At 40.0% G+C, this 13,979-nt stretch overlaps 1 protein-coding gene across 1 annotated transcript; it reads left to right on the plus strand.

Annotated features, from left to right (window-relative positions):
• The first annotated feature begins 9,367 nt into the window (after window positions 1–9,367).
• On the plus strand, window positions 9,368–13,049 carry LOC111227602 (succinate dehydrogenase [ubiquinone] iron-sulfur subunit, mitochondrial-like). Its single transcript, XM_022753173.1, has 8 exons — window positions 9,368–9,502; window positions 10,672–10,805; window positions 10,902–10,987; window positions 11,136–11,272; window positions 11,437–11,553; window positions 11,700–11,801; window positions 12,275–12,397; window positions 12,525–13,049. The coding sequence occupies exons 1-8, from the start codon at window positions 9,437–9,439 to the stop codon at window positions 12,603–12,605; spliced, it is 846 nt and encodes a 281-aa protein (XP_022608894.1). The 5' UTR covers window positions 9,368–9,436; the 3' UTR covers window positions 12,606–13,049.
• The last annotated feature ends 930 nt before the right edge of the window (window positions 13,050–13,979 follow it).

The following is a 13,979-nucleotide window of genomic DNA, read 5'->3' on the forward strand; positions in this document are numbered from 1 at the left end:
GCGAATGAGACTGGTGGGTGGGTGGGTTTTTGTGATAGTTAGATTGCTGCTTCTGTAAATAGTTATAAATACGGGCAAATGGGATTTAAGTCTTTAAGAGGGGGTGCGTGGGGGGATTTTTGTGTGATTCGGTTATCAATAGAAAACCCTAATGATGGACAGCGTGCAGGGAAAGATTACAGAAGTGGAACAGAGGGACGAGTCTGTTTGAAAACTGGATGTGAAACCATGTGATTTCTGCTAAAAACACAGATTAATTAGCTTTGTTACTTAGTGAATTAACTGAATGTATTAATTTTTTCTGTAAATATGTGAGGGGGAGGGGAGCGTGTACAGTTGTGGTCAGGGTTCTCTTCGCTATATTATCATTCTTTAGAAGACACGAGAGGAGAAATAAATGCCAGCCAAGATGAGTCAGTTCAATACACACACACACACACACACACACACACACATCACTCTCCATCTTCCCCACACTGTGCTCAACAGCACAGTTCAATTTTCTTTATCCAGTTCCCTCTCACTTATCAGGAGCAACCAGCCTATCAGCAGAGGGAACCCTCACCCAGCCCCCCCCTCGCCCTCTCTGTCCAGACATTGCTGTTGTGAGGATGAAATGTCTGTTTTATTAAAAGTGCCATTGAAGCACAACAGTGACCTCTGATGTTTGATTGTGTCATTCCAGTCACACGAGCGAAGGCGAGTACGCGTTCTCATGGCGAGAGGTTATTCCAGAGCGCCGACAACAGAGCGATTATGTAGAGAGGTCCCGCTGACAACTTCAGCTCTCTCTGTTATAAATTCAAATGGGGATTTCATAAGTACTTACTAACAACACTTAAAAATGACTAACAATGCTGATGACATCCTGAAGCTCCTGAGAAAAGCCCTCCACCGTTATCATCCAGCGGTACATTGTGATACGCTGCAGAGGCTGCGAGGGCATTTAAAACAACATTTTCCCCTTGGTTGGATATTCTTTAGAAAATACATGTGTACCTCTCCGCTCATGGACAGTCATAGATACTGCAGGTGTTCACAATGTCAGTAATTCTTTAAATATATCAAATATACAGCTGAAACTAATGGTTTTCATTATTGATTAATCACTCAATTGAAGATAGTAAAATGAAAGTGATATAAAAGTGAGAAAAGGCTGAATCCAGTGAATCCATTACTCAAGTGATTCATTGATTTCCATAATTTCTGTTGATGAATTTCCTCTTGGAGCGCTTGAGTAATTGAGACACCTGTATGGCAACCAGCAGGAGACAAAAACACACCTGGTGTGAACTGTAGCTATTGGGGAAGCTGTGTGAGGAGCGATCAGTCGTTTCATTGAACTGGACTTGTCTTTGGCTTTTGTTTGGGTTCAGCTTCATCAGCGCTGAGGCAGTTGACTTCTCTGTGGTTGGACTCAGTAGATTATAACACAACAGACTCTGTATCAACCTCCTGAACACAGACTTCTTTTACTACAGTGTCTGCCTCCTCTACAGACTCTGTTGGCTTTACCTCAGCTTCCTTGGCAGCAACCTCAGTAGTTTCACATCTCCTGTGGCCACAGTGTCAGCCTCCTTCATTGGTAGGACTTGTACTCTTTGAGTCTCCATGGCAAAAGTCTGCAGCTGCTGCCAGAGCCTCTTGTCCTACCTCTGAAGCTGTGGCTTCAGTTTCGACACTAATTTCTGTTGGGATTACTTTCATTGGTAGGACATCTGCTTCCTCGCAAACATCTGGTGGGACGACTTCTGATTCCTTGGCGTCAATCTCTGAGGTTAAAGAGTCTTTCACAAGCTCTGTAGCCAAAGTCTCAGCCTCTGTGGTCAACTGTGAGGCAGTAGTCTGAGTCTCCTTGGGTTCTTCCTCTGTTGGGTTGACCTCAGCTTCCTTAACCTCTGTTACCACATGTATTTGACCTGTCTCTTTAACTAGCACTTCAACCTATTCAGTAACCACCAAAGTAACCTCCACTACAACCTCATTTACGTCCTTGACAACATCCCTTTCCGTCGCTTCAACCTCCTTAGTGACTACTGCCACCTTACCACATCATCTGCTGCTGCTTCAGCCTCACTTGCTATCACTTGCTCCTTCCTCAACAGTCTTAGTGGCTTCGGTTTCTCCACCATCAACAGAGGTAGCTGCTGACTCTTTTTCCTGGACAATATTCTCCTGGGAGAGTCCAGCTCCAGTAGGTTTCTGGCTGCCGGCCTCAACCTCCTGCACCAATAGGATGGAAGTACCGGGAGCAGTGGTAGGTCTTGTTGCACGTTTGTCATTGTATCTTCACTTTGTGCAAGTGAAGCAGCTTCCTGGACTATGATTCCTGCAGCCAGTTCCTTAGGGAGCAGTACGCTCACCTTGCCAACCCCCCCCCCCCCACCCAACCACACACACACACACACCTGCTTCTATCAGCAGCCGCTCCATTTTCTGTGCACGCTCCTTGATGCCATCATCAACTCTTGAGTCAATCATCGCTCCAGTCAGAACTCTTCATCTTCATGTTCAGAGGAGTAGGTGGCAATGTCCAGGAAAAATAAATTCTACAAAAACACCAGCTTTGGATTTGACTTGAAGCAAGTTTAGAGATTTCTTTGTACTTTGCACACTTCTGAGCTTACTCTAATCTCCCATTGAGTTAAAGCAGAGGTCTGTCTGCACAGTAAGTGAGCTTACTTGTTTCCTGTCATTGATCATCTACGTCTACTGGTTTCAAACTGACCAACGCACTCTGCCTGTGCACAACTTCATTAGGACTTAAAGACCCTTTCATGAAAGCAGTAAGTTAAGACTCAGACATCACTTTGGTTTCAGGACTGAACACATTTACACACCATTATGCAACTTGAGCTAGCAAGGCGACCTCTGGGGACCAATGCTTTCCTTTTCTGGTAGTAAATCACCTCTGCTACAGAGCAGACACAGTCGAGGTTATTGAAGCAATGTGAGCGTCTCAAAACACAGGCGTACCGATCTTTCCCTCCCCTCCAGACCTGCTAATGCAAAGTTTACTATCTCCTCAATGCGTCGTTTACAGCCGAGTCAACCTGCTCCGGCTGGTTATTAGCAAGCACCAGCATGAACCTGAGGAGAGGAAATGAGACTACTAAGACCCGGCCAGCGACCTTTTCAGTCATGGCGATGACCTTTTCATGCCCAGCCATGCACAGTGAATAATGTAAGACACCAACTTGTTGCTCCGCTCCCCGGTGTGATAGAGGAAAGCATGGATCGTAGCTCTGAGGTGCTCACTGATTTTCTCTTGCAAAAATCATGACTCATGCATATATGATCAAAACACAGCGTATCATCACCGTGCATATGGCACTGCCGCTGAACTCACCAAGGCCTGTTTACGCAGGAAAGCATCAGCTTCATCTACGAACAGCGAGAGGCTGCAGAGAGTCAGAGAACATCAAAGAGAATAAAACTGCCATTTTGCTGCTGCTCCTTCAGCGCTCAGTGCTAATTTAAAGGAGCAAATTAAAAGTGCCCTACCCTCAGCTGCTGGTGCCGGCCAAGTCAAACACCTTGTGCATGGCAGTGATTTCATCGCGCCCCATGGGTGCCACGTACCCACCTGTCATGATGGCATATGGAGAGCCAGGTTCTGAAAGGTAATGGAAAGATCTTTGGTCTTAAAAATACTAAGTAACAAGCTAAAGATAGAAAATATAGTGCTGTACAACCTAACATCATTTACCTGAAAATTATTGTAAATATGATTAATATTATAGTTATAGTTGGCAAAGTGAAAAGGTCATTTTTCCCATTGTATATTCTTCATTAACTATATCTGTCCATTCCTCTATATCTGTACACTAAACAAGTGTTCATTGAAGTGGGCTGATTGAAATTCAACTTCCTAAAATAAAGGTGCTAAACTGGAAAGGTATGTTTGTATTGAATATGCTTTCCAATATTTTGTGTGTCTCCATCCAGAAATGTCTTATTACTGGACATTCCCGAAATATATGCCAGTGATTGGCGTCCTGGCCCCGACTTAACGAGAGAATTTGTTATGATCTACTCATAAAATGTAGAAAAGCTTCATCATTTTAACACTTTATCACCCGTGAGTCTCTTCTGCTTCTCTACTGACAAATTCAAATGTTCAGCTTCGTGTCCGTTTTACAGATTTTTTGGGGGTAAAAATGTGAAAAAACAACCAAAGCTGTCGTGAAAATAACCACCTCCCTTATTGTTTTGGTGTTTGAGAAATAAAATGAGTGTATTTGCTCATTTCACACACTTCATTGGTAGAACTAATGGCATATTTGAAGATTTTGCTATTTCTACGTTACGTTCAAAAACTCCCCCAGATTCAGTGCGTGGTGCAGGATTGGCAGGAAGTGCTGCAGATGATGATAAACAAATAAACAAATCCATTTATGCTTTTTTTTTTTTTCTTGTCAGAAAATAAATTAGATGCGCTTCCAGCTGTTACACACTGATGTCGAAGACTTCAAATACGACAAGGCTGCCGACATTTCACTGTTATTTATGAACAGTGGTGCTTATATAATAATCCCCATGTAAAAAGCATTTAAAGGTCTTTAAAATATAATATTTTTATGCACATATCTAATTCTTGTGTAGATGATGTGAGTTGGATTTTAATCAGCCACAATAAATAGTAAAAACATGAAAATCTGGATCTAGTTTGACTTTATTGGGTGTTAGACGGCCTCTGTAACTGTTAACCTGGAGCTCTCTCACACAAGCACAAATATCAGATACGAAGACCACTGGCTCCCATAATCCTCTGCGGTCCTCCTGTGGTGAAAGTGTGACAGGTCTGACATGGATTTAGCGTGGCAGCGAGTCTGTCCCAGTCAGAGATGAAGGCCCTGAATCCTTCCCCAAACACTGCTCCCGTCGTCCTGCCAGGAACAAAACACAATTATCACACCGACTGCCTCACTGTGGCGGCGACTCTCACTGCGGCCCTCTGGGAGTTTTGTTTAACAGCAACTTACAGCTTAGAGAGATGGTAGAAGATAACATGCCAGTTACTCTGAGGATTAAGGAAAAGTGGAAAGTCATTTTGCCTTCACCTTTTAGATTCAAGGACAGTTTGTCGGTGTTCAGCAGCTTTCAGGTGGATCTCATCAGGTCTGGATCCACCCGCTCCACCTGGGCATGAGCTTCAGGTCGTTCAGTGGTAGCTGTGAGGAAAAGCAGCAGATATTAATTAATATCTTCATGCTTATAGCAACTTCTGACAGAGCTGTGCATTTGACCCAATTTAAATCAGTATAGTCTCACTTATTATTATCATAACCTCTTGTTATAGGTTTACCTGTTGCCTGAGCTGATCATCATCTCTCTGGCAGGTTGGTCTTGATGTTGTGCCCTCTAGAGGTGAGAAAACAACCATTACATTTAAATGTAACACAAACTGTATATTCCCTTTAGATAAACCTTGTGTTTCACAGTCAGAATATCATGGTGTGTACAGAGTTAATTCCATTCTGCTTGGTTTTTACTTTGTCTCCTCCATCTCTCCTCCCCCTGGACTTGGATCTGCTCGCCCTTCATCTGCACCAAAGCAGCTGTTGGTGTTATGTTTACTGACATCAGGGTTTAGCAGTTACTTCTTCTGAGCACAGTAACAGATGATCACAGCATCACTTCAGAGGCATAGCCCCTCCCCTTCCCTCAAAACCTACTTTCACTTTACTCTGATGCTCCAGCTGTACAGTCTGCTCCTGCATGTATATGAGCAAGCGCTTCTTTAACACGTCCTCCTGAAGTAAAGAGCAGAATAATAAGGACAGTGCTGCTTTATTCATTCAGACGTTTCTGTTCTGACCACCTGGGCAACTACACTTACTGTTAAATCTAATACCCTGCCTCACCTGCAAATCACCTGTCATCCTCTTAACCACACCCAGGAAGTTATATAACCCCAGCCTTCTGTCTGCAAACCACTGAGAACAAAGCGAACCGAGACCCACTGAACTGAATATGAAGAACATTTACTCCAATTATAATAAATCTCTTTAAGGAATAGCATCATAGGATAAACAACATAGACATGTACTGTAATATTATCGGACAGTATTTTATTTGATCTACTCATCATTCTGTTCTCATTCCCTCATCTTTTCTTCTTCTTTCACTCTCTCACTCCACTCATCTATCCCTGGAAAGTCGAGTCCAGTGTAATCCTAGAACACATACATGTGTGAAAAATTACATTGCTATCATGGAATTACATTTTCATTTTCAAGTTTGCATGATCATCTTAATAAAGTTCCCAATAGGCTTCTATAATGACATTAATATTTATAATTTTGGGCTGTTATTTTTCCAGATGCTTTGAGGATGGAACACTATATCATAATCATGGATTGTGCATTTAAAAGAGAATCCAGCCCTTTTTAAGAATTCACATTTGTTATTCCTGAGACCCAGAACAAACTGGTGAATATTTGTGAACATGCTGCACTCTCCTCTAAAGTTAGAAACCAAAGGGTGAACCTTTAAATGTACATTTATGGTAATTACTGTGTGTAAAAGTATTGAGTTATGTTTGTGCCTCATTCCTGAGTACACAGTGGGACTTTTTGTGCACAGACAAATACATTTTGCAAACACACAAATTATATTTTGAAGAAAAAATATTTTTGAGCAAATAATACTGTAACCTGAGCAAACTAAAATCTATTCTGTGCTCAATAAATGTATTTCTCAGTTTGCTGTTATCCATAATATCAATGTGTCTCACTCAGGTTTAGTCAGTTCTCTGAGAAGCTGCTAGTCCAAAGCTGAGTACTTCACTTGCACATACAAATATACTGGTACTAAGCACTTGCACATACATGTATACTATCAGGCATATACTGTACATACATGTATACATACAGTTACACATGTGTAGAGCAGCAGCCTAAATAAGCCACTCAGTGTCGCAGTTGCGATGTTTATTCCCAGGTGAATCCAGGTTTTGGTGTTGTTTGGCCGCTGTGGGACACCGTAGTTTTGAGGTGTGTTCTGTGTGGGACGCCATCTTGGTTTAATATTTTCTTCTCTCACTGTACAAGGTAAGCATCCTTAACAGCAGCCTGCATCATCTTACAATAGCTTTATTTAAATCACAATTCCAGACTTTCTGTTGAAACAATCTGTAAACAACATGTTTGCCATGGGTCTGAGACGTAAGCAGTTGTAACTGGTAATATTGGCTAGCCGGCTAGCATCACAGCAGCAGAAACAGTGGGATGTCTGATGTAGTTGGTTACAGGTAGGCATGCTATTCATCTGCTAGTTACTTAAGCTCAGCAGTTAGTGATGAGTAACTAGTGAAGGCTAAGTGGGGGTGTGGAGGTGTGGGGGTGTGTGTGTGGGGGTGGGGGGGCGCAAGCAAGCAGCCCCCCAGCCTCCCATTACCATTAGCATTAGCAAACTGCTAGGAAATTCAAGATACTATGTACAATTGTAATCATCTAGATAACTCGTTTTGGCAGAAAATTTGTAAAATGTCATTAAATGCACATTTACAGTGACCTCTTTTTATATAGTGCATGTTTGCATGATGAGTTTAATCTATTCTTCCCGAATAAACAGCTTTTCTGAAACATAACACTGAGTCTAATGTCCCAACATTAACAATGTTAATATTGCGTCTCAGCTTGTTATACAACCCTGTGTCAAATGATAAATACATGAACCTTGTAGCCTGTCTTTCACTTATTTAGTATATATTGTGCATTATGACATATTCCTCACTATTACCACCTGTAAGAGATGAGTTGGCTGTTCAAGTGACTGTACAGGACAAATTAAGATAACTGAGTATAGCCTACATATAGAAAATAACAATTATGTTATAAACAGCAAATGGACTGAATGATTATAATAAACTAAATGGTAAAGAAATGACACCAATTATCTCTTTACAGGTTGGATGGGAATGAAATGTGGTCTAACCCTGCTTTCATTCCCTCAGTCTGCAACATGACTGATTACTGTCACCCTGGCAACGGTTCCGGTTTAGTAGTCAACGTTAGCATTGAGCAACAATAAAATTATAATATGTCATTTTTTAACTAAACAAATATCAACACCAAAAGCCATAATATCAAACACCTTAACCAGGTTCTGTCGCTTGTAGCCGATTATTTGAGGAAATAAAACAGCTCAAAGAAGACTGCGTGCTCTTACTTTGAAAAGCGGAAATAGCGCCATCAGCAGGCGTAGAGAAACGATAATTGATTCAAAAATGTTTTATTTGAAAGTTGTAAATATTAGGAAGATATTCACTAATGCTTTTCATTTATTTGTAAATTAATTATTCTGTATTCACAGGTTTGTTTTTATTCATGAAATTTGTTTGTAGATCCGTTATATATTTGCAAGATATTTTTTGTGAGTTTACAAATGTAATTTTGTATTTGTTGAAGGTATTTTATATGTACAGATCACACATTTACTCACTGATTGTCAATCAGTTCATACAAATAATATTGAGACAAATGAACCTCCATACCCATCCCTCTTTCTCTTCACGTGCACAAGTTTTCACATTCCTCAGTTTCTCTCTCACCCCTCCCTTTCTATTCTCTTCTTCACTCTTCAAATCCAGACATCCTCTTCTGTCTTCTTCTCACCCGTTCTCCACCCCTCTCCTCCTGGTTGTTCATAACACATTTTTCTCCTCTCTTCTTCTCCTAACTTCAGCTTTTCTCTCTCTTTCTATTCCTGCTTCCTCTCCTGGTCCACAGGTTGTCCTGTCCTGTCCCCGTGCTCTCTTACTTATGTTCCCTCATGGCTCGCCAAAAATAAATAATAATATAAATGGCTATTTCCCCAGTATAGTACTAATAGAGCTCAGTTGCTTTGTCGGTCCAGTCAGAGAGACGATTAGTTAGAAGTTATAAATATGAATAATGTTATGATAAACTTGATATAAGATTGGGGCTTTTGGGAAAACATCAGCTGGACCCCCATAAACTGCCCCCCTCGCTCCTCCGATGTCACATATATCACCAGTCAGCGCTGTATGTTTTCAGTCAACATATATATAACTGACCCTCGTTCACAGCAATGAGAGTTGTGAAAGAGGCTCTTACATATACTGCGTTCATGTGCTATCGGATAAATATGTTATTCATGGATAAGGCATACATTTACATCCTAATTAAGTGAAAAACAATTTTCATATGAAAACATGACCGGTGCCATATTGATGCTTGAAGATTAATTTGTCATAACTCCCATCCGGCCGCAGCACAATTGTGTATTTGTGCGCCAGTTGCATTGTAACAGTCAGATGAAGGAGCTAGGAGGAAGCCCGTGAAGGCAACAACCGTGACGCACGTAGAGGGCGGAGCTTCGGCTTACATACAGTCTAGTGCAGACACCAGTGCGTGGACCTCTCTCTGCTGTAGTGAAGTTACATAGATAAACACAACCGGTGAGAAAGATGTCGGTGGTCTGTGTCGCCCTGAGTCGAAATGTTTTGGCCATTAGGAATGCCGGCACGATGGTGGTGAGTACTAAATAACTTTATTAATAACTTTACTTAGTATTAGTACAGACATGTCTCTTGGTTTATGCTAGGCTACAGTTTATCATCCTGATGTGTGTGATATTAGCTTTGTCTGTAGTAACACACCCTGCTCACAGGTTTAGTGTGTAAATGTCACAAAACATTAAAGAGATCTATTCTAGTTCTACCTGCTTCACTGTAAAACGTGAATAAATATAGGATACATTTAATTTTCAGTACACTATAATAAATGTTTAGCTGAGCTCTTATTAAAAACTGAAATAAAAAAAATCATTTTTTCTTCTTCTTAGCAGTTTAAGGAAATAAATATCTGTTTACTTCTTATGACTATACAGAAATATTCAGATTATTTTCTGAAGCCCAAGTTTCATTGTCCTTAAAGAGTCAGTTAGGTAATCAAAGACTGGAAAGTGATGTAACACTTCCATGACAGTTCATCCAAGTTACCACTAGGGGGAGCCTTCATACCTTCTTATGCAAAAAAACTGCATTACTGGCCAAATTTCCTTTTCTTTTAATTCCTTATTTATATGTTGCATTTATTTCCTTTTATTGTATATATTTTATTTGTATGTATGTCATATTTGACTATGTATCTTATTTCAGAAGTCATGATTTAATTCCTCCTCTTTTTCAATATTTAATTGTTGATACAGATACCGTGTAATAACACTGATTTATAGCATGATAGTGTGCCTCAAACATCCTAATTGTATTTTTTATATTTTCAGTATTATGTTTTGTAATATCCATGATATGGTTTTTAAAGGATTATATCATAGTTATTTATTATTTGGGTGTTTGATCAAATGCTCCTGTTGTTGTATCGTGTTATATTGTTACTTTATTCTGAATTATTTTAGATTTGTGCAATACAGGTGCCGTTGTTTATATGCGTTGATGTAGCAGTACTAATAGTATCCTCTGGTGTCTCAGGATAGGTGCTTCATTTTAGCCTTGGTTGACGTAACCAGCAGCTAGGTCACACTGTCCTGACCTTCCTATGTTTTTTACATAACTCTTTATTGTTCTCTTAGCTGAAAGATGGTGCTTTAGTGGAACGGATAAAAGAAAAAACATTTTTTATAATAATTTGGTACTTCTCTTTGAATGATATTCACTGTTTCTGTTTCTTATCTGTGATACAGATGGTGCGTTATGCTCAGACTGCAGCTGCTCCAGCTCCTGAACCCAGAATCAAGAAGTTCCAGGTTTACCGCTGGGACCCCGACACCGCCGGAGACAAACCACGAATGCAGACTTATGATATTGATCTAAACACGTAAGTCGCGACCAGGTCCATTATCAGAATGTTGCTGAGCTTTTTAGTTTGTAGTTTTTACAGTCATAACTTATTGATGTGTTCCTTTTAATATAGCTGTGGCCCAATGGTTCTGGATGCACTCATTAAGATCAAGAACGAGATCGACCCCACACTCACGTTCAGACGCTCCTGCCGTGAGGGTAAGAAACAAAGAACATCTGGATTCAACTTGCACATAATGTCAACAAGTTTCACTCAGATTAAAAAGCAAATAAAAATAAATGAAACATGGAAACATGAACCTCTGGGTCAGATTTTAGTGACCCCCCTGACTCTGTGTTTCCTAAGGTATCTGCGGCTCATGTGCCATGAACATCAATGGAGGCAACACATTGGCGTGCCTTAACAAAATTGACACAAACACGAGCAAACCAACGAAGATCTACCCACTCCCGCACATGTATGTGGTCAAAGATCTGGTGCCTGTAAGTACCGCAAGTGTGGAAAAAGACTTAATTCCACGGCCATATTTGAAGTTGTTGCAGCATGATGAGGGCCGACGTGAATAAAATAGCATGAGTTTAATGTTGTATATGTATTGGTTGTTTGAATGCATGTCATGACTTCTTCCTCATATCATTTCCACCAGGATATGAGCAACTTCTATGCGCAGTACAAGTCCATTGAGCCCTACCTGAAAAAGAAGGATGAAACTCAAGAAGGGAAGGAGCAGTATTTCCAGTCAGTGGAGGACAGACAAAAACTGGTAAATAAACCAACTTCTTACTGTGAGAAACACAGACAGATACACAAGTGATATAACAGCAGAGTCACATTTGTAATGATAGTAACATGCTCTGCTTATGGAGTCGTAAAGCACCACGGAATAAACTTTTGTCTTTAACCCAACAGGACGGCCTGTATGAGTGCATCCTGTGTGCTTGCTGCAGCACCAGCTGCCCCAGCTACTGGTGGAATGGAGACAAATACCTGGGACCTGCAGTTCTAATGCAGGTGAGCAAAGAGATCGTGTATCTTAAACGTATTTAGATGTGAGATAAGTGTCCCAACATCAAGGCAAACTAAAATTCATGGTAGAGCGCGTAGCACAAAGGCTCAGTCCTAACCGCAGCGGCCGGGGTTCGAGACCGACGTGTGGCCCTTTGCTGCATGTCATCCCCCTCTCTCCCTGACTTTCCTGTCTCTCTCACACTGTAGCTATCAAAATAAAGGAAAAAATGCCAAAAAGAAAACTTAAAAAGAATTCATTTGTGATTTTAAGAGGTGTCATGTCATGAACTCAAGTGTTTGACATGTGGGAAATTTGAAGTCGTTGCCATCGAATTGAGATATTTCACTCTGGATCAAAGTTTTTTTTTTCTATTTATCATTTTACCACCAGTCGTGACTCCAGAGCCAATGTGCCAGTGTGCATGAAATATTTCTGATGAAGCAAACAGCACATGAACACTGTTACTGTCCCACAGGCGTATCGGTGGATGATTGACTCCCGTGATGAATTCACTGAGGAACGTCTGTCTAAACTTCAGGACCCATTCTCTCTCTACCGCTGCCACACCATCATGAACTGCACCAAGACCTGCCCCAAGGTACTTAAGATCATTCACACACACACACACACACACACACACACACACACACACACACACACACACACACACACAAAGAGTTAATATTTTAAGTTTCTCACAGTCTGTTTGACTCACTTCTCCACAGGGACTCAACCCAGGAAAGGCAATTGCAGAGATCAAGAAAATGATGGCGACTTACAAAGAGAAGAAAGCTGCAGCTACTTGAACATCTGAAAATCCAGGTGGCTCAAGATCCACAAAGTGGAAGAGAAGAGTAAACCAGGAAGTTTTGCCTGCATCAGCACCTTTTTCTGATTTTCATGAGTGTGTGAGACGTGAGTGTGTGAGTGTGATTGTATAAGGGAACAGAATAACAGGCAAGTGTGAGAAAAGGTGACAGAAAGGCCTATGAAGTAAAATATTTCAAGTGACGCAACGAGTTGGACCACATTTCCTACATCTGTGTGTGCAGTGATTAAATAAACTAGGTTCTGTTGTAATTACTCACAAACTTTGTTTTCAGACTGTAAATATTTAAATATTTGTTAATTAAGATGTGCTGAGCTCATTATGGAAGTCAAACATGTGTTATCATTTGGATAAGGAAAGAACACAGTACTCTTTTGTTGATTTCCTTTGTAACTTCCATTACAATAAACAATGAACAACACTGGAGAATCTGATCAGACATTTTTAATTGCCAAAAAGTTTCAGTATGAAAATAAAGACCTCACTACAACAAGATACTTAAATATTATGGTATTTTTATTGTTGTAATGAGATACCAGTTTATCTAAGATTATAAATGTGATATAACAACATCATATCTCAAACGTGAAGATGATCATTTTAAATGTTATTATGACAATAAACGTGCATATGTTGTCATAAAGAGAATATATTCAGTAAAAGCCCAAAGAGAAGATGTAGAACCTGTGCCATTTTCACAGCAGACATTTTGACTTTGCTAAATGAAATTTCAGCAAAACATGAGTTTATTACTTACATGATGTGTGGATTTAGTAATTAGGAGAAATCTCTGCACCAAAGATAGAATTTGACCAAGAAACCTAATTTCTTACCCATGAATATTTATTACTAACTTAGTGTTTTGAGTAGAAATTATTGACCAGCTGCATATAAGCAGGGGCTCTACAGTAACCTGGTTAATATTACAGTTCATGTAAATAATTTATGTCTTTTAAAAAGCCAATGCAGTGCTGGAGGATAAAAACGAGCCTGAGGGATTTTCCTCAAACTGCACTCAAAAAATTGTTCTCAAAAACGTCATTTAATAAAAATATAAAGCATTAATAAATAGTCTATAGTCATTAACTTAAACTTATTAGCACTTTACAAGTGGTGGCCCAGAAACCAAACGATCTTTCTGTGAATTTTCACTGCCCTCGAGGAAATGTGTAAGATTTAATTAGAAAAAGCCTCAAACTATATAAATAGAAATTGTTTATCAAACTTATAATACATTTTGAATTATTTATCAGAACAAAATGTAATTCTAAAATATGTTGTTAATTAGAAATAATGAGCTTCAATATGAAGGATCTGAGCAGTTTTTGTAAGCACTACGTTCCCTCAGTAA

Source organism: Seriola dumerili, unplaced genomic scaffold (genome assembly GCF_002260705.1).
Source record: "Seriola dumerili isolate Sdu_G_001 unplaced genomic scaffold, Sdu_1.0 BDQW01000190.1, whole genome shotgun sequence".
Classification (NCBI taxonomy): Eukaryota; Metazoa; Chordata; class Actinopteri; order Carangiformes; family Carangidae; genus Seriola; species Seriola dumerili.